General features: G+C 40.8%; 2 protein-coding genes across 3 annotated transcripts in view; both read right to left on the minus strand.

Moving 5' to 3' along the window:
* Positions 1-1122, minus strand: part of rab6ba (RAB6B, member RAS oncogene family a) — a 74350-nt gene extending 73228 nt beyond the window's left edge. For both annotated transcript variants that reach the window (XM_085150310.1, XM_085150309.1), the window contains exon 1: positions 981-1122. In XM_085150310.1, coding sequence (XP_085006436.1) covers positions 981-1050 — 70 coding nt within the window. In that variant the 5' untranslated portion in view covers positions 1051-1122. The remainder of the gene's footprint in view (positions 1-980) is intronic.
* slco2a1 (solute carrier organic anion transporter family, member 2A1) overlaps positions 1020-27209 on the minus strand; it is a 29203-nt gene continuing 3013 nt past the window's right edge. The window contains 14 exon segments of the mRNA XM_085150302.1: positions 1020-5656; positions 6375-6462; positions 6465-6494; positions 7118-7182; positions 7624-7781; positions 9627-9774; positions 10381-10585; positions 12257-12421; positions 12556-12613; positions 16164-16306; positions 16386-16484; positions 17308-17520; positions 18052-18214; positions 19292-19429. Coding sequence (XP_085006428.1) covers positions 5473-5656; positions 6375-6462; positions 6465-6494; positions 7118-7182; positions 7624-7781; positions 9627-9774; positions 10381-10585; positions 12257-12421; positions 12556-12613; positions 16164-16306; positions 16386-16484; positions 17308-17520; positions 18052-18214; positions 19292-19429 — 1857 coding nt within the window. The 3' untranslated portion in view covers positions 1020-5472.

Here is a 27209-nt window from a genome sequence, read left to right on the forward strand (position 1 = left end):
ACAACCACAAATAGAACCTGAAAGTATTTCTTTAGAGCTGCTGAAATAGCTTGGTTCCTTCAGGGTTAAATGACATAATGTCCTATTAGTTAGACACAGTAATAAACATGGCACATTGCTGTAAATGAAGCATTATTCAAGCTAATGCATGATCCACTGTACTGGGTAATCAATATGACCTGCTGGAGCCCTGAACTGTGACTAATGTGGTTCATTGGGCTGCTCAAGACCATAAAACGACCTGCCCTGCTCAGAAGACAAAACCCAGACATTCAGCTCATGTCTGAGGGAGCTCAGCTGTGTAATCCTGAGGAAAACAACCTCAGACAAGGAGAAGCTTTGGACTCTGATGGTTTAGGATGGGGGGGGGGGGGGGGGATGTGCTATTTAGTGTGAAATAATAATGACTGAGCAGGTCATCATACACAGACACACAAACTTGGTCTCAGCCTCATCAGGCAGGCAGGCTGGAACAATACCAGGGCAGAGACTGCAGCCACACAAGTTATCTCATCGCCACTGACAACCTGGGTGTGTCTCAGCACACAGGAATATTTGCCAACTTGTACCATCCCCAGCAGCATCAGACCTCAGAACTGCGGCTGGTACAAGCCTCCCTGCATGCATTCAGCCGGCACTCCATCCGAAGAGCTTGTTTCAGGTTTAGTGCTTCAGTTATTTTACTTTTAAACTTAAGAGCCAAGAGGGACACAATTCACACACTCCCGACTTATTGTGCAAAGCCTCACGGGCTGCTAATTTGATTAAAATCTCCTCCCCACGCTCCGCTCAGACATTTTTTTTCTCCTTCCTGGTGCTCAGTTTAAGTCCTAAAACTCCACACAGTCGCCCTGTCACCAGGCTAACTCAAGCTCTGCTTCCTTCTGAAACATGAACTTGCCGACCGGCCCCAGCAGCAGCAGCAGCAGGTGCACCGAGCCACTACACCAACTTCTACAGAGAATTAAAGGCGTCCTTACCACTCTGCTCCCCGAGAAAGACGAGTTTGAATTTTCTTAAAGGATTCCCAAAGTCACTGCCCACGGACATTTTGAAGAGGAGGAAGAAGAGGGGGGGGAGTACGGACTAGGTGTAGTTGAGCGCGTTCCCACTCGAGTTCTGAGAAGATGTTGGATGGAAAAGGCGGAGGTGCTGCTTCCCGTTCACTCTCTCTCTTCGTGATGAGGACACACACACACACACACACACACACACACACACACACACACACACACACACACACATACACACACACACACACACACATACACTGCTGCTGCACCGCTCCGTGACGCTTTGGCTTTTTTTTTCTCCCCCCTTGTGCGCATGCGTGGTACCGTCTTCGTGATATAAAATGACGTCATGGGCCTCGGCGTGTAGAAAAGGCGCTGCCGGGCGCCGCTTTGATGTTTTCAGGGTTCAGCACGAAGTTCGAAGACACTGGCACGCGCTCTGTGCGCGCGGTAACACTTTACAGCACTGCAGCTCTGTGTGGAGCTTTTTCAGAAAACACGTTCTTAAAAAATGTCAAAAAGAAAAAAAACTACAGATTTTTTTGTTTCCTCATTTATAAATTGTTCTACTTTGTTTTATTTTCACTATATGGCTATATGAATGTTTTGCACATTTTACTTTTATTGCATTTTAATGAAATGTTTTACCCATGTCATTTTTATTACTGAATTTTATCTCTTTATTTTTTATATTTAATATACTGTTTTTAATATACTGTTTTGTTTTACCTTGTGTTGTATTTTGCTTTATCTTATCGAGCCATTCTTCAGCTTAGGGTATAAACCCTAAGCTGTTTCAACTAAGGCCTCAAATCAGAAGTACCTGACTCCGTGGTATAATTCTCAAACATGTAGCCTAAAGCAGATGAATCGGAGAGGAAACTTGGAGAGGAAATGGCATGTCACAAATTTAGAAGATCATCATTTAGCCTGAAGAAATAGTTTGTTGCTTTATAAGAAAGCCTTCTGCAAAGCCAGAACATCTTACTACTCATCACAGTTAATCCAAAATGCTGCAGCAAGAGTACTGTCAGGGACTAGAAAGAGAGAGCATATTTCTCCTGTATTGGCTTCCCTTCATTGGCTTCCTGTTAAATCCAGAATTGAATTCAGAATCCTTGCCTCCTCACATACAGGTCTTAAATAATCAGCCCCCATCTTATCTTAATGACCTTGTAGTACCATATCACCCTATTAGAGCACTTCGCTCTCGCACTGCAGGCCTACTTGTTGTTCCTAGAGTATTTAAAAGTAGAATGGGAGGGAGAGCCTTCAGTTTTCAGGCCCCTCTTCTGTGGGAACCAGCTTCCAGTTTGGATTCAGAAGACAGACACTATCTCTTCTATTAAGATTAGGCTTAAAACTTTCCTTTTTGGTAAAGCATATAGTTAGGGCTGGACCAGGTGACCCTGAATACTCCTTAGTTATGCTGCAATAGACGTAGGCTGCCGGGGGATTCCCGTGATGCATTGATTTTTTCTTTCCAGTCACCTTTCTCACTCACTATGTGCTAATAGACCTCTCTACACTTAATCATATCTGTTATTAATCTCTGTCTCTCTTCCACAGCATGTCTTTATCCTGTTTTCCTTCTCTCATCCCAACCGGTCGCAGCAGATGGCCGCCCCTCCGTGAGCCTGGTTCTGCCGGAGGTTTCTTCCTGTTAAAAGGGAATTTTTCCTTCCCACTGTCGCCAAAGTGCTTGCTCATAGGGGGTCGTATGATTGTTGGGTTTTTCTCTGTATCTATTATTGTACGATCTACTGTATGATATAAGGCGCCTTGAGTGGACTGTTGTTGTGATTTGGCGCTGTGTAAATAAAATTGAATTGAACTGAAAATAATAGTTTAATGTTTAATATTTAATGTCTTGACTGCTACAGCACACGATTTTCCCAACTTTGGGATGTATGAATAAATAAATTTGATTACAGTATGGTGACATATCTCAGCGTTGTATGATTTAGAAAAAGAAATCTGAGAAAGGTGAACAAAGAGAGGACAAAAGACGTGTAGTCATCTGTAAAAAACACATGTGAAGGCTCTCTCAGGATTTGGGACTACATTCAGCCAGTGGTGTTAGAGATCTTGTCAGAATTGATGGATTTATGAACAGATGAAGTGCCAGTGGCGGCTTCATTTTTCAGGAGAAGGAAAAGAAAGAAAATCACACAGTGGAACACTATCAGTCATGGATTGGCCTCCCCAGAGCCCAGACTTCAACATTACTGAAGCAGTGGGGGATCATCCTGACAGAGAACAGACCAAAAGGCAGCCAACATCCAAACAAAACTAGAGAACTTCTCGTGAAGTCTACATAACGGCATGAAAGCCCGAATGCTGCAAGTGAGTTCAGGCTGCGTTGATGAATATCTGAATAATATGAATAATATATGTTAATGGAAAATTTTGACTTTTACATTTGTTAGAATTGTACATTGTACACTTTGTTTACTTATATATAGGTTTTTACCAATCATGGTTTTTGCCAGGCCAATATTGTAAATAAGAATCTGTTTTTATTGGTGTCCCTGGTTAAATAAGGGTTGCATTGACTCACTGCACCATCTTGTGGTACAAATTGGCATGATAAGAAGACACAGACAGTACTTGATTTGATATCTTTTAAACACAATACAATATTTTGAGAGAGAGAGAGAGAGAGCACTGGATATGAAACAGTGGATATGACTGAAGCATACGAGGATATCCAGAATTTTAGTAGGATCAAAAATAACCCAGGCCACAAAGACTTCACTTCATCATAATTTTTATCTGACATTAAATCCACTCCATAGTAGACTTGTTTAATTTAGCTCAGTCTCTCATAAAGACTTTAATAATTTATGTTCTTATTTCATTTCTGTCTTCGTGATTTGTGTGACTAGTCATTGCACTGCAAACTTCCACCTCCCATCTTTCGTTCATTTTGTTTAGCCTCAGATTCCCATGCAGCTTTAAGAGCACCTTTAATCTCCAGTACTACAAAAACATAACCCAGGGCTACAAGATTAAGTGTAGCTTGGGACATCACGTTTTTTGTTTAGGTGTGATCAACAGATGAACCTGGAGCCCCACAGCGTGTGAAACATTTCAGCACAGAGTCTGCTCTTTCTTTGTTGCAGATTAAGGTTAAAACAAGTATGACACAGGGCTAATGTGAGTCAATATAATAAGAAGGCCACCTCAGTGTCAACTATATACATTTAAATTTGTGTAATATACCAGGATATTTATAATTAGAGCCATTTTGTCATATTTTGTAACTTTTATATTGTGCTATTTAATTTAGCTTAGTTACTGTTCTTACTGTCTTGGGGCAACTGTGACCACATCATTTCTTCTGGGATTAATAAAGTATTCTGACTCTGAAGATTCATCTTACATGAAGATAAAGACAAACATTCCCTACCATTTATGACCTGAGATGTATATTTCTTAAAAATCCAACAAACCAATTGACCTGATGGATTATTCAGCCTTGGAGATACTGAAGATAAAGACATACTTCATCCAGTAACACTCACATTTGTTTGCAATCCACCCAATAACCAAACTAGTGAATAGCATACTGTATGGTTAATTCATTTTATTCAGTTTATGAGTAACAGTGCATGTATTTGATATCTGAATATCTGAATATTAATTGCAATTGAAGTGTTACACAGGCTCATATATGAAAAGAGTATTGCAGTAATCCCACGTCTCTGTGTATGAGACAATGATCTATAAAAAAAAAAAATATACTTAAATATTAAGCTATACAGTTAATTAGATACAGAATGTGTTCGCATTGCAAATAGAAACCTGAATAGATTTCTACTGTTCAGGTACGCACAAAATAAAAAAAACCCATTTAGCTGTTGTTCAAAAGTCCTTTCACTGTCCTGGACCCAAGGAGAATGTGAGGTATCACGATGTGGGGCGATCGTGGCTCAAGAGTTGGGCGTTCGCCTTGTAATCGGAAGGTTGCCGGTTTGAGCCCCGGCTCGGACAGTCTCAATCATTGTGTCCTTGGGCAAGACACTTCACCTGTTGCCTACTGGTGGTGGCCAGTGTTCGGCAGCCTCGCCTCTGTCAGTGCGCCCCAGGGTGGCCGTGGCTACAATGTAGCTTGCCATCGCCAGTGTGTGAATGTGTGTGTGAAAGGGTGCATGACTGGATGTGTAAAGCGCTTTGGGGTCCTTAGGGACTAGTAAAGCGCTATACAAATACAGGCCATTTACCATTTACAAACGATGTGCTTTAGCTGTCTTGTCTTAACGTATACTCTGCTGGTCATAATGTCTGAATTACTCCAATCAAAATGCATCCAGAAACATAGGAATATTCCCCTGTAGAAAATGGATATCCTCTGTCCAACCTTTGAAGAACTGGATAGGGAGGAGTGGGCCTAAAGAAATTGAGGTCACAGTGCTGGCCCATCTTGACTATGGATTCCTTCCACTGACAGCTTTACTCAGCGTTTAACACCGCAGCAAAGCTTTAAAAGGTTGGATCACCCTGCTTCCTCAGTTGGACAATCAGAGTGGTCCTTCTTGTCATCTGCCAGACTGTACTCCTCGGTCCGGTGCACCTTCCACCCGAGAATAATCAGCAGCGACGATGCCATGACCTTATAACCCACCTGTAAGCCCAGATACCTGCAGGGAGTCAGATAAGTAATAAATGCATGGCTCAGATTTAGATGAACTGCACACCTGTTTGATATGTATAGGCCAGTCCGAAGTGGACGGACAACAAAATCCAAAAGAAAACCAGCAAAATTCTATCAATAAATTTAAAAAAGTCTTTTTGTGCCACTGGATGCACAATATTCTATTAAAGAGCATCATTTACAAAATGAGGCTATGACTCTTGTAGCTCACTGCCTGATTGGTTCAGGGGTTCTCTCCTTTCTCCCACCTGATCCCCTCAGAATTTTGACACAGATGGAATCACATCTAGAAAATGAGCCTGATATCAAAAAGTAGCTAAAAACAGGAAACCTTTCATAGGATAAAATCTGTTCTGAGCATCCAACCATCCCACTTGGTGATATGAGCCTTAAAAAGTTACCCAGAATGCACTTTATGATGTTTTCTCAGTGAATATCGGAAAAGAAATTCAAACATTCAGGATTTCAGCGCTTGCCTTTCTATTACTCTACAGCACAGGACATTATACCGGTTTACTGACATGATAATGATATATCTCAATCATGCTGAAAGTTTTCAATGTTTCTTTTAGGCTCTCTTTGGTGTCGACTCTCAGTTTTACACAGTGGACACAAAGACATCACAGAACTGTCACTTTCTGCCACCAGATACAACCTTTGATAACAGTACAAAAAAGTCGGTTCTGAGTGATAAATGTTCTCACCGGTTCCTCAACATGTTGTTGTCATAGTAACCACAGCTAAACTTCTTTTCGCATACAGTTCTCCACCTGAGGCACGATGTGTCGATGCCATCCCAAAGAGAGCAGGGGCCGGGAGCCAAGCTGATGATGGAAAAAGAGGTCGGGGTTAGCAGGGGTGGCAGCTGGAGTTACTCCCATCATCACAGTGCACCTTTTTTCTAACCAAAAAATGGCAAATGTGACCTTGATCTTGACAAACGTTCGAGTGAAGACCCATTTAGTTGTCAGTCTATGTAAATTGGATTAAACTTTGACCAATATTATAGGAGGAGTAATGATTGTTGTGAATTCAAATGAATGGCAGAAGCCTCGCCACTGTCATTACACTTATTGGTCCTTCAGCAAAATGAGCTAAAAATTAAATCAGAAAAGATTTTTAAAACATGGGTGATGAAATTAATACCACTTTCTACTTATTTATGATTAATTAATCTCTTAAAAATTTGCACCATTTGTTAGTTTACTTATATAGCTGGCATAGTTTACTCCTGGGTTCTTTATACAACCATGACCACTGTAGTTTTTATAGAGCAGCAGGGTCTTGGAGGTTATCTTGGACTTTGGGGGCAAATGAACATATAGAAATGCATCATTAACACTATAATTTGTGTTTTAATTCAATATTACACTCATTTTCTTCCCTATAAACTACAAATGTTTCTGGAGCAATCAGCCTCTTTAGTAATACGGTAATCCTGTCTTACCCAGCAGTCTCATGAGTAGAAACTGAATTCCTATGGCAAATGACTTCTCATCAGAAGGAACAGATCTGAAAACACAGGAAAAAAAATGTTACACGAGCAACATCTGCATTTTCCATTCCGTTTTATGTGGCAGTGATTAATCACTTCATGAACTCTCACACATTAGGGGGTATAGGACACAGATCCATGAATGTTGTCCTTGGCTTTTGTGTTGCCAATTAAGGAATTAGAGATGGAAAAGCAGTAAAACAAAACAGGAGGTGGAAACGAGGAAGGCGAGGAAACTAACATACCAAAACAGAGAGAGACAAAAGCAAGAAAACCTCAGGAGACACCAGGAAAATGTGAACATAAGAAACATAAGAAACATAAGAAACAACAACAATAAAAATCAAAATAGAGCCCAAAGCTCAACAAGAAGCTACAGGATTATAACATAGAGCCACTGTCCCAATGCAGTTTTTGCAGGTGAATAAATATCTATATAAAAATTCATAAAAACTCACCTGAGCACCATCATGTACATGGGGTTGTGCGTTAGGCAGGCGATGAGGGATGCTAGAGCGATGACGATTATTACAGGGTGAAGAAAATGAGAGCAGCCATTCTCACAAGGACCTGGTTTGGCCTTAGTGCTGGCAGTGCAGCTGCAGTTGATATACTCCTGTATCCAGAGAGAAAGCAGAGATTATATTTTTTATATTATATTTTATATGTTACCTGTTTGTTCTGATATGCATGGTTTTTGTCCTGTCTCGGATTAAGTTATAATCTTTTGTACAGCTTGTAATGCTGTTATGTTTTGGTTGATTGTTGTTTCCCAAAATTTGAACATCAGCAGGTAATTTAAACATTGAGAAGGTTAAATGAAATGGAGCCAGTTGAAGCAGGGATGCCTCCTGAACACCTGAGAATGAGAGGAGCCCCCAGGGCAGAGCCAGGACATGCTGGAGAGGATGTCTCCCGGCTGGCTTTGGAACTCCTCAGTGTGCTCCCAGAGGAGACTGAAGAGGTGGTCTGTGCGTTTCTGCTCTGACTGCCCATGGACCCCATGAATATGGACCCAGATAAACAGCAAATAATACATGGATGAATGAACGCTCTTTTGTCACATAAGTGTGAAAAGATTATATTTTTTTAAGAAAAAAAACTGCAAGGCTCTGGTTAAAAACAGATCAAATTTACATTGATATTCCTAATTTAATCAAACTAAAATACATAAAAAGAAACCTGTAAAAATCTGAGACATTTCTCAAGTAGATGTTTGAATTCCACACTCAACTTTGCACTTGTGAACATGTGAATCCACATCAAAGATGAAATAATTATCGCCTGATTACTGAGCATTAATCCATTAAGCTGGCTGCAGCCAGCTCTGTCTGCGTCTGTGCGTTAGTCAAACTGACTAATGTTTGAATAGCGGTCACACAATCCACCCACTGAAGGATTATTCACAAGCTGTGACGTTTAAACGCTGCAGTTTTTTTCTCTATTTTTAAAACAGCTCTCATTGGTTCCGCGACTAATAAGCATCGATTAGACTGTGAGTTGCTTTGATTCTGACTGAGCGAGACTGAGCCTAGACTGGAAGGTACTAGTCAATCAGACACAACATGGCAGTCTTAAACTTAAGTATTAAACTATATCACTACCTCAATATGAAATCCTAAGAACTCAAAGCATTTAAAGCCCTAATTACTTTCCGTTAATCCTTAGCAAAATAACAACCAAACAAAATGCAATGGCTGCCTTACTGTGGCCCTGTGTGGGCACACCCAGTTGGGGTATTACGTGTGGGTTTACCCTGCCCACAGAGTCCCATAGTTTACCCACAACTACCCACTGTGGGCTCACACGGACATGTTTGCATGAACACTGAAGATTCAACATCCAGGATCCAAGCAACGTCAAAGTGGCTCTGTTTTACTTTCATAATGTTACACTAAAGTTTTAATCTAAGATACACTTTAGAAAAGCCTAATAAACCTTATGGTTTAAAACTATAAGTATAACTATAAGTTAAAACTATAACCTTATAAGGAAATAGTTACCCTGACGAGTTGATTTTTGCAAAGGCTCTCAATGGCATTTTATTTGTGGTATGGATTCCCTGCAGCACTTTAAGCTCTGAAGTACATTACGCTAATAAAGGTTAATATTTCCCAGAGTGAGCAATTTACAGACGCTGTGCAGGAGCAGGGCCAAATGATTATTCTTTGATCCCATACAGAGAATAAGAAAAGAAAACAGTTTTTCTCCCTCTGCTCTAAAAACAAATTCATTCACTTACACAGCATCCACATCTTATGTGATTACTCTGCACCAGATAATCACACAGATTGGTTTGGATGATTTATGGTAGGGTAATTTTTTCCACTTTTATCCGCTCGCCAGTTAAAAAATCATACTGTATTTATACAGCTAAAGAAAACATTATAGCTTCACATAACATAAGCCTGTTTATTTTAATCAGCCATTGTGGAAGGCATAAGCAAGAGATGGCACTGACCAGAATCCTGTGGGTGTTGTCGGGGTCTTTGGTGAAGTTCGTGCAGCCAGCGTGGCACGGAGAGATGTACTCAATGCCGTCGTAGCTGCACACGGGATTAAAGGTGCTGTTAGGACAGTTGCAGTTTGAATAGCAGCTGGGTGGAGACCTGCGGAGGACAGCAGAGCAGCGAGTTAAAGAAAAAGAAGCAGATATGACTGAAGTTTATATATAATCCAGTGCTTGAAGGTGAGGGACTGGATCACAGGTCACTACCATCGGTTCTGAAAGGTGATGAGTGCTGGGTGGTGTTCTTGAGAGCAAACTGTGTTTATAATCCCTTGTAGATGTTAGAGCCAAAAAAAGATGAAAACTCTCAGTGTTTCCATCAAGATAATGACTTTTGGCTTAATCTGTCCAATAAAAACAGACTTGGTAGTCTTTAAAAAACTGTGATTGCAGCACTTTGACTACTCTGGTATGTAATCCCCATGCACCAACACCACACACAACATATTTAAGTTTTTTTTTTAGTCCTACACATTTTGCACATACAAATCTGGACAGATTATTTTTGATTTCACATCAGATCCATCTTGATATATGTTGATGAGCAGTATACCTTTACCTTTATCTTGCTATTAAATGTAATTCATCTCATTATTTTTATTACTTTGGTTTTCATTTTTTAGCACTTTGAGCTTTACATGTAGCATAAAAGATGTTATACAGATTAATAATATTACTGTTATTTATATAAAACACACAAACTCACCAAGACTGGCTGCTCTGGAAATGATTGACCTCTGAAACCTTCTGTGTTGAACAGCCCATCCAGAACAGAGGGATGTAGAAGAGGGTGGAGATGGTCAGCATCACCACGGAGAAACGTGGGATGGCCTTCAGAGAGAGACCCACTCTTTTCATGATGACCCCGCCAGCCAGCATCCCCACAGCCACACACGGTAGGTTCACAGAACCTGGGAAACATAAGTTACCGCTAAGTAAAAAAGATGTGAAAATCTCATGATGTCATCTTCCGATGACACCCATGAGCTGAAACCCCCTAAGGACTAACTTTCTCTATGCTGGATCCCGAGCAGAGCCAGCAAAGCCATGTTCCAGCATAAACTGGAGTGGAATTACATTTTACAACAGCTTGAGTGAAACATTTACAAGTGAACAAAGTATTTCTCAGACGTCTGAGACTGGTTCTCATGTCCAAACTGAGTTGGTACATTTTTTTAGCTTTGACCGCTTTTTAATTTGTATTCTTTTTGTTGAGGCTATAATGACTTCAGAGTGACGCAACTTACAGCCATTATCAGACCTTAAGGCGGATTGATGCTGGCACAAACTTCCAGCAACAACATGCGCGCTGCCAAACATGGATGTGCAATTTGAGTAAAACTGAGCTGCTTCAGTGGGTGTGATGCAGTACTAGCTTCATCCAATCCCAAATGGAGGTGCTTGTTCAGACTCGAACCTGAGATTTTATCAGGGCATGCGTTTGTTTGCCAACATCCTTACAGACAGAGAGGCCAATTTGTTTAAAATAATGAAAACATTTTCATCAAAGAAAAACTGGCAGCTCGACTGCTTTGGAAAGTTGCCATATCACAAGTGAACCTACTCACTGCAGAGAATCGATTAAATGATTTTAGCACGCAGTTTAATTTCCACTCTCCAGAGTTCATAAAATGTTTGAAACGTGCCATTAAAAGTGTTCATTATTACTTGAAATATTTAACAGCTGACACTGAAACGGCTGCAGTAATCTGAAGAATGAGCCAAATGTGGCCTTTATTGGCCGCTGCAAGAGTCTGTATGAAAGAAATGTGAACCTGAGCAGCGAGAGGATGATACACGGACGCCAAAGAGAGGCAGGACTGAGCACACATCAAATCAAACACAGGTACGGTGACCAGAGGCCTGAACAACGAAGCAGGATTTGGACTTATTGGGGTGGCTACAGGGTTAACTCTGTGTTTTCAGTGTTACTATGGCGATTCACTTCTCAGCAGTCTAGGTCGTCATGGTAACTTATGCTGCAGAGCAGGTCATATTCCAGATTAGGAATAAGGTGCAAAATCACCACTTACTTGACCAAACGCTTTCTCTGGAAAATAGCATCACCATTCCTGGAGCTCTGGATCTTCAGGTGCATCAGTAAATAATACAGATTCTTAAAAGCAGCCTATTTTGTAGCTTTTTTTCCCCATTTCCTGCACTTCTGCCCTACTCGTTGGTGTTGACCTTATTTCATGTAAAGGAATAATAATTTCTCACGTGCCTCTCGCATTAGCACTATGGTGCAACGAAGTCTGTTAACTCATGGAGGACATGGGAGAAAAAGTGCAAGCCCACATAAAAGACATGGTCAGCGTATAAACAGGAAAAGATAAGCTACCACTGGGAAGGACAGCGATAGGGAGTCCACTTACAGGAGACATGTAAGGAAAAGCGATAACCAAGTAAAACAGGAAGTTGAACTTAAGTGGACAAATGAACTAACATAGCAACATGAAAGAGGGAGACAAAAATGAAAATAAACATAAGAAGCAAAATAATGCCCAAAAAAAATGAAAGGATAATTTCACCAAATACCAAACGAGATCCTGGAACCGTGACATCTTTACTCTGGTACCTACCAAAGAGCAGGTTGGCATGTGCGGCTGTAGTTGCATACTGTCGCTCCAGATACTTGTTAAGGAACGTAGCAAGCCCTGCAATAACCGACGAGAAGCAGCACTGGGCCAGGACAAGGATCAGGAAAAGAGGGCTCAGCAAGAGGTCGACAAACTTTTTGGGAAAACCTGATCAGACACAGATGCAGATAACTTCAGACACTCTGATTTTTACTCTGGTACCAGTTACTTGTTTTTTGTGACAAAGATACATAAAGCTATCAAACTAACAGATCTTTGCAGTTGGAATGTAACAAACTCACTCTTCAGGAAGCCCAGCAAAGAGTCCTCATCTTCTGAGCCAGACTCACTTCGAGTCACCTGGAAAGTATCGAGAAGCATAAAACCATCAACCATTATATGCACAATCCCATCAGATGAGAGCATGGCTAGAACCAGTGGTGGAATGTAACAGGACATTTACTCAAGTATTTTATTGAAGCACAGTTTTATTGTACTTGTAATTTAATAAACTCTTTCTATGTTATGCTGTTTTCTACTTCTAACATTTACTTCTACTTCTTGAATATAGCTCATAATATTGATTTAAAAAGCTTTTCTTGATACATAAATCCACATTTTTTTATGCTGGCCAATGACTTCCTAAGAAGTTGATTTTATCACATTAGAGTAATGTTTGTAGTTCAGCTGAGAGGGCATGGCATGAAATGGAAAGCATAGCAAAATTAATATTTGCATGATCAAGCCACTTGTTAGTCATGTTAATGGTCTGATGGTGCACTATGCAGGTGTTAGAGGGGGATTTGGCAAGTGTGGGAACCAATCTGGAGGTTCTAGTGAAACACTGCAGAATAGAAAATTTAACTCGAATTATAAATGAGCCACCTAATAATTTCTACTCTCAGCTCCAGTGCATGCGCCTTCTTTGTAGACAGATCTTGGTCCTACTGCTACTCTTTCTACATTCTGCGGTGCATTAACAGATGTTGTCTGAGCTCAACAACTCCTGAGCCAGAAAACACCAAAACAACAGGCACAAAGATAGAATTTGGCACCTGATGCTGAACAACATCATCAGCTTAAATTGTGACTCCTGCCAAAGTCTTTCTTGAAGAACTGGAACACACTTATTTGGGCAGCTATTTTGAAGCAATGGCTAAATTAGCTTTCGTTTCAGTGTTCAGTATGACATAAATAAGGTTTCAAAAAAATATTTCCGTTGATAATTATACTTATATCACCATTCTCCTATAAACTTCAGCTGTCATGTCCCTCTCTCCTAATGTCTGCTGCTACCAGGCTCTAATCCAGCAATGATCTGCACCAGTCCAATACACTGCCCAGTTTAGCCTGCATTTACTGTCCAGTATAAAATGTGAACGTTATTATAATTTAATTTGCTGTCAAATATATAACCAGAATACATTGCATTAGATGTAAGTCTTAAATGTCCAGTTTTATCAAATGCTGCTTGCTGAACAGTCTTTACCTCTGAAAATAATTTCTTATCTTCTTCTCCTGCCCCCTCTGTCATACATCTTTCTCCATCGTTTTTTTCTCCCAGGGAAATACAGAAGCTGCACCTTTAGCTTGCTGACAGATTGGGTGCCAAATTGCACAAAAAACCCTTTATGTGTTGGCTGATATTTGTTGAGCTGTTTCAAATCACCCAACTGAAATTCCCTGAGACTTAAAAAAGAAGTTAGTTCATGCTACAGAAAGTATGTTCATTCCTCTAATTCCTCTAGAGCTAGCAGAAGGACCACGAATGCAGCTTTACTGACTTCTTATTTACTTGCAGCATGGATGCATGGCATTGATGAGGAGAACAAAATGATGCTTGCAGGAAAAGACATATGAAGAGGATATATGAAGATATACTAGAGTTAGACATACAATGATGGGGTTTGGGTATCTGGAATAAGCAAGGTGATTGTATATCTCTTCTGGCCTGGGAACACCTCGGGATCCTCCAAAGAGGATCTTCAAAGCGTAGCTAGGTAGAGGCCAGTCCACCTGATCGGACTTTGGATAAGCAGTTTAATGAATGGATGGATGAATTTAATGGATGGATGGGTGAGGCAAAAGAGAACCACTGATAAGATGTCCTAAAGAAGTCAAACATGAGTTTAAGCCCAAAGAGTCTTGCTTATAGATTTCTTTCATTTACTACAGCAGCATTTTTTAATGTAGAAAAACCAAGACATACTGTTGCTTCTTAGTTAACCATAATAACCGTTCAGCCATCTAAACTGTTTCTTTGTCACTTAAATCCACACATTGTATCCAACACACTCCTAACAGGTGCCAGTAATGAGCCCTGAACTGTCTGTCTGATTGGTGTATTTTCATCTTTGTTAAGGGAAAATAAGCAGTTGATAGAGATCCTCACACGTTCAGTGAGTAATGAAGACAGGGACATTTATGGGAGGCAGCGGCACAAATTCAAACATACAGGAGAGCATATGGAGGCTCCAGAGGATTAAAATCTCATGGGTTTGATCTCAATCTTTCAAGGAGCACTTCAAAGTTTCTCTCTCCTTTCATGCGACATTGTCCTACAACATAAGCCTCTGTGTCTTTGTGCTGCATTCGTGTGACGTGGGAACATTAGACTGAAATGACAAGCTCTGCACAACAGCATTCAAAATCACCCAAAAGCTGTCAAACACTGCAATGAAAAGATTTCTGTGGAGTTTTTGTCTCTCAAAAGAATTCGTTTAGAGACTTTTTAGAAGGACATACCCGCTGTTAGTTTGAATCTGCGTGAAAGTTTAAAAGACGCATCATGTGTTTCAGTGGTTCTCAAACCTCTCCCTTATTATCATGTTTTTTATTTGCATAACTCAACATTCATCCATTGCTTATTTATGATTTATACTGGGGGGAAAATGCTGATGATGACCTGTCAGTCTATTACTGTTTGAAGATTACTTCCACTTTTTGTGTGCAACTTTCAGCTAACCACTTCCCCTCTGTGTTCATCGATAACATTTATGTAATTATGTCTGCTGTTTGCTCATTCCTGTTAACTAAATCAAAAACCGCTGTTGGGAAACTGATGACAGACTGAATTATGAAAGATGCATGTTTTTAAAGGTTTCCAGCAGGGGGCGTCTCCTGTGATTGTAAAGAGAAGTCAAACTATATACAAATCTGTGGGTAAATGGCCAAAGTGCAAACTAGATTTATGACCCCAGTAAAAACCTTCATGATGAGTTTATGGGCTCTAATTTCATGTTTTTTTTTAAAAAAAAAGAAAAATACAGGATGATGACTTTGTGAACTATACTCTTTGTGAATTATAGACGGTTGGAGGGCAATTTGCTACCATATGAGTGTCCCCTCAGTTTCACAGTCAGAGGCATTCCTCTGTCCTTGTGTCTGGTTTCAAAACATGCAGAAATGCATGTTTTCATGCAGACTTTTCTACATTTCTACTTTTCTACATTCTACATTTTTTCTAATAATTGTATTTTGGCCCACTTGAACTTCATTGTTTTTAAGTCAGTCAAGTTAAAGCTGGAAGTGAAACTGTGGTTTCATAAAAATGAGGGGGCATGCACTTCCTGCTTATCTAGTCATAGATAAGCTAAAGACTAATATTTTTCTTAAAGCATTTCACAAGCACAGATTTGTATGTGAAATCGCTCCACTGAGGTCACCAAGACTGAAACTGTGCCTTAAATAGTAAAAAACTGAAAGAAAAACAAGAACAAAAAACAACCTGCAGCGCTGACATTAAGCCAGCAGATGTCAGTCAAATGTGACATAGAGAATATTGTCCTTTAAGTGTCAGATCCCTGTTTGCTTCCAATATTTACAGTCACATTATGGATGCTTCTTGTGGACTGCACAGTCCTGATATGTGCTCTGCTGTTTAAAAGACTTCTATAAGAGCGAGGCTTACGTGGTCTTGTGAAGCCATGGTACGTGGGAAGAAGAAGTAGGGGATAGAGGTGAGAACCAGGCAGCCGGCAGAGATGAGCAGGCCCATCCACCAGGCACCGATCCAGCGAGGATCGTCGGGTCTGAGTTGGAGCGCAGCTTCTCCTGGAATTATCGGTGAAAAACGCCGTAAGGCATCCATACCTCTTTAACCCAATCAAATGACTTATAGACTCAGCTTTACCCAAATCTTTTTTGTTCACGTCCACATAGACCCGCAGCATGACTGAGCCCAGCAGGTAGCCGATGGCAGGCCCGAATACAGAAACTGCAAACAGGATGGCTGTGAATGATAAGAGACGGCAGGCTGTGATGGACCGTTGAGCTGCAGCCAGTCAAATACCTTGCCATTTTAAAAAGATTGTATTTTTCCTCTAAAGCCTCCGAACTGATTCTAAAAGACTCCACCTTTAACCTCCAAGCTATTTTAGCAAGTGGGGTCATTTTTGTACAATATTTCATACGGGAAATTTTTTTTAAACGGTTCCATCTGTATTTATCCTTCATTCATAACAGATATTCTCAAATATTCCATGGAAAAACGGGGGTTGACCTGACTTATCTCTGTGAATCATTCTGTTATAAACATCACTTTAGGGAGTACATTTCTGACTCAAGGCTTCTGCAGGAATAAATCTTGATATTCAAGGTCTGTTAGCCCCAGTTTGATGCAAAGCAATAAAGCATGAAATTAAAAGGGGAAAATTAGAAATCAAAGCTAATTTTCTTGCAAACAGACATATTTCATCTTTATCTTTATAAGATCTTTATCACAAAGATTTTGAATGACAGCCATGTTTTTCCTTAAACTCATTGTTGGAAGAATTAACACTTCTACCGATGACTCGAGTTTCTGAGTCTACTTGACAGCGTCGACTAGGAGTACTTTAAAATCTAAGCAGCAGCTGGTTTCTGAACATTTCAGTGATCTGATATCCTCCTCTAAGCTGTCTGTAGACAGAGGGATGACTTTAGTTTTCAGTTTCACCAACACAAAGTACTTTCACTCCTTGTGTTTGTATATTTATCAGTTTTTTCACACAAAACCCTGCTAAATAATTCAGTTTAATGTGGTCCCATCAATCTTTGAACTGCAGGTCATTCACCTATGTAGAGAGGGGAATTTGCAGGCCCAGCAAAATCATCAATGTAGGAAATCCCATAGGGCTGGATGGGCACTGATCCGACACCAAAGAGCAGCTGAGCGCTGGCCATGAGCAGCCACAGGTTGTTGGTGTCGGTCAGACGTCTCGTTTCATCATGGTTGCACGACTGTGTGCTGTTTGAGGTGCTCTGCAGGTTGCACATTTCGTGGCGATCTGGTATCAACAGACACACACACACACACACACACACACGGTAGAAAACAAGGAAAATAATAGTTAAAAACAGGCCAGAAGACAAACGTACTACTTATTTAATTTCCTGGAGCTTCTCTGACCCTCCGCTGACACTCTGTATGACTTTAACTAGGGGCAAAGCGAAAAGGAAGAAGAACATTGTTATTGCAAATGAAATGCCCCAGAGGTAATTGTAATCTTCTTAGCTTTCAGAGAGTGCACAGAGATTATGAATTTCCTCCTGATTTATGCAAAAGTTCAGCTGGAGAGGACCAGCGAGGCTTTCCAAACACGTGCTAAAGAACACAGAGGACCAAACAGCAGAAACTTGTTTGACTCCCACTGAGTCCTATGGAGCCTTTGTTAGAGAGTGCTGCAACTCTTAAGTAAAGCCTCATAAGTCTTTTGGACATATTTGTACACTTGAGATCCCCCTCAGCTCTGGACAGAGTCACAGGATGGCAGTGTCAGCGGAGACAGAGCAACAATGTGTTTATGGCTTCATCTTACTATGTAAAACAGAGCCGTATTCGTACGGCTGAGACAGGAAGTGAGGCAAAGTCAGCATCATGGCACTGATGGCCATCAGCAGTCCACCGACGCCGATGGTGCGAGGACGGTGGACCCGATTCCCAAAGTAGCTCACGAACACAATCAGTATGCTGTTACTGACCTAAGAGACAGAGAAAAAAGTCAGAGAGGAGCCAGAGGAAGCGCCACACCTAATGCATTAAACTCAGGGTGTCACTGTTGTGCAACACTGCTTGACTTGGTGCAATCTAGCACCATTCAGAGGTAATTTAAGGATCCATAATTAGATGTCACTTTAATCTGTATTTGCATTTCATTTATCCAAAATGTGGTCATTTCTGCTTAATTTTTTGCACACAACTTGTATAGCACTGCTTCACGGGGGAGAGCAACATTTAAAACACATGTGTGCAGTTTGTTTGTTGTGTTTTCCTCCCTATCACTTCCTGTGTCTTCTGCGCTGTTCCCTAAGCTTGCCTCTTACTCTGCACACTGATTTCCAGGAATGCTGAAGCTATTCTCTGCTGCGGGAGATGATTGGTTGATATGGGGTCATTTTGTCTTATTTTGATCTCTTATCTTTTGGCATTGTACTCCGATAAGAAGCGAACAACCTTAGTAACACAATGTTAAACCTGAAGCTGATTCTCTAAGCCCCTGACCCTGCTTCGTAATCCAGATCTCTGGAGACAGAAACAATCACAACAGTAAAGCTCCATGTAACTGAGAGGAAGTGCAGAGCTGGGTGATAATTGTCTGAATTTATCACTTTAATGAGACTACACATTACACATAATCTTTTGATCTGGCATTACTGAGAAAATATCCATCACAGCAGCCTTAAAGAAACCAGAAGAAGATAAGCTAAAGTCAGTCTTCATGGAGTATCGCCACAGACAGCAAAATGCGGTTTATTTGTGACTGTCTTTGACAAACAGAAAACATTTATATGTGTGTGAAACATTTAAAGCTCACTGGAGTATAAAAAAAACCCAGAGTGACCTCTGCGCCGAGCGTGTACAGAAACAATCTCTCATCACTCCTGACGCCTGCATTTGCAATAAAACTGTTCCAAAATACTCGAGTCCCACTCGGATTGTCAGGAAGTGTGATTTTGATTGGTGGCTTGCACTTCAGTTCCTCCTTTGTCATCGGTATCCTTGAAATAAAGCTATCATGATCCTACACTGGATGAGGGTAAGTTATTGTTGGCTCCCACCTCGTGCAGAGAGGAAATGGTTCCCGAGGAGTAGCTGCTGAGGCCGTAGCGTCTCTCGATTGTGCTGATGGTGCTCTTGAAGTAGGCGCTGTACAGCAGCTGGGACAACTGCAGGAGGCCGTGGCAGAGCACGAACAGCTAGGACACAGAAGACAGGTCTTTTTAGTCTTTCGGTTATGTTCGTGAAATAGTGGAGTGTGGAAATATGCAGGATGAAAGACAAAATGTGCAGCAGTGAGGGATCTGTAGCTGAAACAGGGTGAAGTCATAAATCTCAGCCGTGTCAGCTCTGTAGCAGTTTCAGCTGGCACCATCACAAGAATCCTAAAATAATTAGTCTTAGAGGATTAAGTTATTTTTAAGAACACAGAACAATTCAGAGGAAACACATTTTCACAAAAGGCATCTTCACTTCTGAGTACAAACTCATCTGCACCACATTCCTTAAACTCCTTTCCAAGTATTACACAAGGCTTCAGGCACACCAACCAAAGACTTTGCAGATAGTTAGCCTCTTTCTGCAGGTAAAAGTTTGTGTATTCTAACCTAAGAGCAAAAAACAGGTAATATTTTTAACATCAGTTAAAAAGTTTATTATATACAGTCAAACATATGGCCTGCCAAAGCTCCCAGTCCTGGTTACTGGATGGTTTTTGTAAAACGCGAAAAATTGCAAAGAAGAAGGGATTAAGGTGTGAATCAGATTCATTATATAAATTACAAAATCATACGGCAATGTAAATACGGTATAGTTTTTTTTTTTTAAAGAACATTAAAATGATTGAAAATGTCGTGGAATGAGATCCAAGCCTTCACATCATTTTCTTAAAGTTTTAATTTCTATACTGTGGTTAAAGCTGTGCTGCTTTCTTTGCTTCGCTTCAGCAGTACGTCTTCATAATCTCAGACATATTATTTTGTGATTGATTTTCATAAAATATCTCAGCCTGTTTATGACATGTTTGCAAAATCTACTAAAAATGTATAATAATGTTTTCTGCTTTGTTTTTAAAATGTTATTATGCATTTGTTTTACTCCACTAAATGAGGTTGTAATGAGGTATGAGTTGCTAAGTTTTAGGTTTCTTAATGATTCCTAGAAATCAAAAGTAAAGTTGCCAGACTCATGATTTGATTTTTTTCTGGAAAACGGCATGTCTGCACTGCAAAAGCAGTAATGCATTAGCGCTTCCTTGGAGCTCCAGAGCACAGCTCCAAAAGAGGAATGAAATCACTTATCTGGTGACAACATTTTGGGATCGTTTCAGGAAAACTGCTTCATACTGCGTCTCCATCTGGTTGTGGAATTTGTCCTCCAAGACTTTCTCTTCACACCCAGATCAGAGTCGCCCCCTGGATGGACTCCCAGTGATCTGAAAGATGAGTGACTTGCTTCTCTGTGTGTCAGAAGGCTTTCACAGACGCACTGCTTACTTTTTGCTCCGGGGGCCATGGATACGGCATTGAAGATACATGTTGAGATTAGCGGTGAATTTACTATGAAAACAATGATAAATCCCAGCTTTCAGCGTGTTTACCAGCTGCCAGCTCGTCTGAGGGAGAATAAACTCTGCATTCGCCTCAGAACAGTTAATGCTCTTATTAAAGCGTGGTTTTATCGTTGGTTAGCACACACAATGGATCCTTTTACACGGCTGATAATATTTCATCTTCATTTTCTATCAAATAGGCTTCAATTACCTAAGTGATTTGACAGCACCTATCTGCACAGGCAGGCAAAAAACTTCTTTTGACCAAATTAAAATGTTTCAGGTCAACTTTGACCTCATTTTGGCATTTTAACAAAGTCAAATTAAAACAAATGCAAGAGACAGATCTCTGGTTCAGGAAGCAAGTCTACTGGGAGCAACATTTTATCTTCAGTTATTGGAATGCCAAAAAATTAAAGACATGTCCAGTTAATCCTGATGACGCAGTGTTGCATTCTTTTTAAACCGTGATATGATATGCATACACAGCCACAGATTAAAGAAGCTGCATTTTGTTGTCCAGGTAAAAGTCTGGAGATTAAAAATCTCTTTTGCAAAAGAGACCAGGCCAGGCTGGCAGCAGTCATCACCAATAAGCAATCAGAAATGATCAAACAAATAAACACAAGAACAGTAAATGTAACTACACACAACTCCAGATCATTCCCAAATAGGTACCAAAGACAAAAGTCAGTGTTTCAAATGAATTTCAGAGCTGATTTAAATTCAAGAGTAATAGTTTTCTCACAATTTCAACTCCTTCTGTAGATTATTTTTGGGGGAAAGGACAAGCTGGGGGACGGGGGGTTGTTTCTTTTTTTTTTTTCTTGTCTAATTCTGTTCTGACTGGAGACAAACAGAGGGTCAGCTGTACTGATGACAGTTTTAACACACAAATGTACACAGACCAGAGAAAACCAGCTCAAGCATAGATTTATATATAAAACCCAGCCAGTGGGAAAGTTTGGGGACAGACAGAGAGAAGTAAGCACAGTAATAACCCTACAGTTTTAGACAATCCCCTATGAACAGCATTCGGTGAGAGTGAGACGGAAGAACTCCCTTTTCACAGGAAGAGACCAACACCACCAAGCTCAGGGTTTATGGTCATTTTTTAAACTGGTTAAAATGGCATGAGAGCGCAATCCCCAAATAGCGCTCATAGATGTGGTTAGCTTTAAGGATGATATTTTTTGACTGCAACTGTGTTTAGAAAAACAAAGACGTGCTTTTTTTTGGCATTAAATATCAACACAATCAGCAGTTAATTAAATGTGGCACATGTTTGTGCACTCAATTTCAATATTCTCATCCCTGTACTTAGAGAAAGCCTAGAGAAGCAACTTACGGTGGCCCTGAGAGGCCAAACGGACTGCAACTTAAGAAAACACCAGCAATAAGAAACACACAAAACACAATGGAAATAGGAAAAACGACAACGGAAATAGGGAAAAAAGAGATTTCCAAAAACACAAGGGAAGCGTTTCTGGGGAGACAATTACCTGACGGATCAGTTGCAGGAACCAAAATATGCTAAGAATTGCGCTGGGAGACAATTAAAAGAAGTGGAGGATCTGTCTGTTTTGTGAGGAAAGAAAAGATGAGAGGTAAATGTGTTAGCCTATTAGCCTAAAAATCTGTCATCAGTATATGAAAATCATGATAAAACACACCTAGCATGTTTCTAACTGGTCTGTCCGGTTATTGTCTCCCCAGAAACACTTCACTTGTGCTTTTGGAAATCTTTTTTTTTCCTCTTTCTGTTTTGTTTTTTTCCTATTTCCGTTGTTGTTTTTCCTATTTCCGTCGTGTTTTGTGTGCTATTGCAGCGTTTTTCTTATTGCTGGTGTTTTCTTAAGTTGCAGTCCGTCTGGCCTCTCAGGGCTACCATAGCAACTCCTTTACATCAACAAGGTAAGTCTTGTCACTGTCAGTATCTATATATTTTACTTTAATGCCAAATCGCATGTTTGGCACAATACATTAGTAAATCTGTCCCATAAAGAGCAGATAGTAAAATAAAGGTAAAGAAATCAGACATCTGCTCACGTGAGGAGAAGAAAAGGTTGGACAAAGTCTTTTCAACATGTGGTTTAAATGACAGATTCTGATCTGTATGTTTAAATGCATGGACATGGCTTTTTGCCATTTAAAAAAAAAAAAAGAACTGAGATTTTCCTCCATTCAACTGTGTAAATTGGAAGGATTGTTCTACTGAAAGGGAAAAGAGCAGATAATTGTGTCAGCTGCATAAAATTTAATTAAACTAAAAAACTGCTGTTTGTTAAAAGGGAAACTTTTTACAAACTTTAAGTATTTGGATTCTCTGAGCATTATTCATTTACTTCTCCTTTTTGAACACTTTTAGCTCTCTGTGATTTGAGGTCATTGTCCCAACCTTCAACCCTGCTGGGAAGGGAAGAATTGAGGGAAGTTCATTCTTAAATTCCAAAAGCTTTTATTTTCATGGACACGGGTTGTGGTTATTTTGTTCTTATATGTGTTCTAGTCAAAAAAACAAAACAAAAAAAAGAGAAAAAAAGGGGGGAAATAAAAGGAAAAAAGTGCATGAAATGTGTACAAACTCTCTGAGGATACTTAAAAGAAAGTATGTGCACAGGTCACCTCCCCTTATTGTGAAACAAACATAAAACAGATTTTCTGCACAATAGCATCGTGAACAAAGGAGCGCTGACATTTAAAGCAGTTCTGAAAAATGTGCTTATTCTCCAGTTGAGTAAGACTGATATATTACTCATATATCAGTTTGTTAAATATACTGGTTTAACATTTTCAAAACCGCACATTCAGCGCTGACTGCCCGAGCCTCGAGTTTTGGGCCGCGCTTCAAAGTGTGCACCAATCCAAGAAGTAGTCTAGTACACAGCCTCCTTAAAACCTGTGAATACCAATGGCTGTATAAAAGATACTTGCATGTTAAAATGCCAAACTTTATAGTATAAATGAACACGGTTCAGGTTCTATTGATATTTCCCCCCTTCATAACAACACCATAGCTCTCCTAGGATTTTATTAAATTTATTAATTAAATTAATTAGCAAATATCAGCAGGTGATGCTCCAATACAGTCCCTGAGTTCTGTTTCTTTAAAAATTTAAATATTTAATGTCAAAATTAAAAAACTGAACGTTTTATTTATTGCGAATGGTTGCAGTACCTTCACAGCCCACTTTGGGGCAAATGAAAAAAAACTTCGGTATTTCACCTTACAGCAGAGGTGTGCAACTCCAGGCCTCAAGGGCCGGTGTCCTGCAGGTTTTAGATGCATCCTTGATCCAACAAAGCTGATTTAAATGGCTAAATGACCTCCTCAACATGTCTTGAAGTTCTCCAGAGGCTTGTTAATGAACTAGTTATTTGATTCAGGGTGATATATAAAACTAACAGGACACCAGCCCCTGAGGCCTGGAGTTGGACACGCCTGCCTTATCGTTTAGAGCTTATTGCGATGACTGCTGTCGTTCACCTGCATTTGCAGTTTGTGCTAATCCGAGCACAGCATCTGTCTGCAGTAGACATGGCAGCTGTGCTTATCTTCTCACCATACCCTGATAAAGAAATACAATGCGATTTGACTGTGACTCAGTCACAGAGGCGAGCCTCATGCTCAGGTGCAGTGAGGCTTTCCAATGCTTCTCATGCTCCTGATCATGATGTAAACACTGCATGCCCCTGTGCAGAAACTTGGCCCAAACGCTGGCAGAGCTATCCTTAAAGAGAGGTTGACGGTGTCACCTGGGTGTAGACTCCAGGTGTAGCTCAAGAGGACCATAGAAAACAAAGCTGAACAAATAGAGAGCGGAGCGTGGTGCAAATAGTAGCGTACCAAGGAAAGATGGATGGATGTGATTGCTTCGTGTGAAGCCTTGTTGACGCGGAGAACAAAGAGCACATCTTTATAACTTTTTATTCATTTGATGTTAGACTGGAGGGACAACAGCTATTTCAAAGCTCTGGCGGTACAGTCCTGACCGAAAAGGCTGCAGGAATGATTTAGAAACAGCTTCCTGACGAATGGCTTGCTGCTCCGCTCATGCTGAACTGCTCCCATTGTCTAAACATAACACTGCACACCTTTGAAGTTCAGGTGCATTCTCGCAAATTTCACTGTGTAGTCTCAGGATGATGTGAAGACACCTGCAGGTCGAGCCTCGCTGTTTCACTGTCCTCCACCCTGCTTATGTTTGCTTGGCTTCAGCGGAGGAGGGCTTTAAAGTGAAGATAAACAGGGAAAGATTTGCAGCGGCCGGACCCACCACAGGCGACGTGAGAACATCGAAGGTAAACACTCAGAAGATTCCAAACTCAAATAAACGCTCTCCCTCTGGAAAGCTAAAAAACTTCCTCCACCCCCCCAGGCTTCCGAAACCTATTACTCATATGTGTCACTCACACGGTGAAGAAGAGGAGTCATTTCTCTTAGAATTTTGAAAGCAACCACCAGTGTTTGCATTAATATTACTCACAACTCAAGAACAAACTGTTTTCCTCCCATTACTGCCGTAAAGGGAAGAAACGACTTGCTCCTTTGGCACGCGTTCAGGCAACAATTCTCCTTTAAGTCAGTGCTTTGAGCCTTTTAATAGCAAGAGCCAAACACATAACAAAACTGGAGCTGGATGCAGGATCCCGAACACATAAAACCGCTGTCAAAAGGGATCAAATGAAGTTATTAGTGATGGAAAACAAAGTTGTCAGCATTCTCTTCTGGTCCAGGAATTTATCTGAAGCAGAAACACGATGAAATTTCCACAACAAGGATCCGATTAGCAAGTGAGAGAAAGAAAAAAAGAGCTTGTGCTCAAGGCACTAAAACGGCTTCCCAAAGTTTGGATGACTGAGTGACAATCAAACAGCAACCTCTGGGCCAACAAAGGCCTTATATGCTTTAGTTTAGTCTTTGCAGTTCCTCTAGTGTCCACTAGAGGCTTCAAAAATGAGCCAATCCTCGATAAAACCCCACGTTAAAACTTTACAGCAGATATAAACATGCTTACAGTCTGCTACAAGAAACTGTTTTAATCTCTGCATTGAGTTTTTTCCCCCTTTTAAAGCATCACAGAAGCATTTTTTCATTGTTTCCATGATGGCGTCATTTTTCAGCCCCAGAGGTTTCGCCTTTGGTGAGAAACACAGGCGGCCATGATGCCTCCTAGGCGTCACCTCACCAAACTGGCGTCCCTGAACTGGCCCTGTGGGCCGTGTTTGTGCTGTAGGGGTTTCTTTTGGAGCACTTTTAATGGAATCAAGGCCTGTTAGCTTCATCTAATAATCTGGCTGTAGCAACACAGTAACTTCCAGCTCCAAAAAAACAAAACAAAAAAAAACAACAACAAAAAGAAAAACACAATATAGTGGCCAAAACTTGTATAAAAAAAATTATTGTTGCTAAAATGTGAAATAATTGTTGGCTCATAGTTCCCACGTGCTGCCAGTCTGTTCCAGTATTGGACGCCCCTTGACGCTCTTTTACCAGTAAATCATGATTTCATCCAAATCTAAAACCTCATTTCCACTAAATAGAATTGTGACATCTCAAAATTGCTCACAACAAAGTTGGACTCGGTTAGGCCAATGGCTCTTTCAGTTACTACCACAAATAAGAATTGACTGACAGATGCAACCATCCCAACTTCTTCTGCTGCTTTATTTCTATATTTTTTAATAATAATGACAAAACAACCGGTCGATCTACGTCCCTACCCTCACCTATGGCCATGAGCTGTGGGTAGTGACCGAAAGAACGAGATCGCGGATACAAGCGGCAGAAATGAGCTTCCTCCGAAGGGTGGCTGGCCTCTCCCTTAGAGATAGGGTGAGAAGTTCGGCCATCCGGGAGGGGCTCAGAGTAGAGCCGCTGCTGCTCCACATCGAAAGGAGCCAGCTGAGGTGGTTCGCGGGCATCTGACAAGGATGCCCCCTGGGGCGCCTCACTGGGTGAGGGTGTTCCAGGCATGTCCCACCGGGAGGAGGGCCCGGGGCAGACCCAGGACACGCTGGAGAGATTATATCTCTCGGCTGGCCTGGGAACGCCTTGGTGTTCCCCCGGATAAGCTGGAGGAGGTGGCTGGGGAGAGGGAGGTCTGGGCCTCTTTGCTTAGGCTGCTGCCCCGCGACCCGGCCTCGGAAAAAGCGGATGAAGATGGAGTGGATGGATGGACAAAACAAGCAAATAAGGTGCTGAAGCATCTAAATGTGGAAGTTCAAAACTAATGGGTGATTTCCAAAAGCTGCATCCATCATTTACATACAAAAGGCTGCAGTATCCTGTAGTATGACATGAACTATAAGTGAATAAAGAGAGGTTAGTGCTTCATTTCTTTTCCATATGAAAGGATGGAGAGCTACTGTCAGCCCCTGGTCCTCACTTTGAGAATCTAAATTAGTCAAAGCTGAACATTTGTCTT

The sequence above is a fragment of the Neolamprologus multifasciatus genome, chromosome 23 (assembly GCF_963576455.1).
Source record: "Neolamprologus multifasciatus chromosome 23, fNeoMul1.2, whole genome shotgun sequence".
Lineage (NCBI taxonomy): Eukaryota > Metazoa > Chordata > Actinopteri > Cichliformes > Cichlidae > Neolamprologus > Neolamprologus multifasciatus.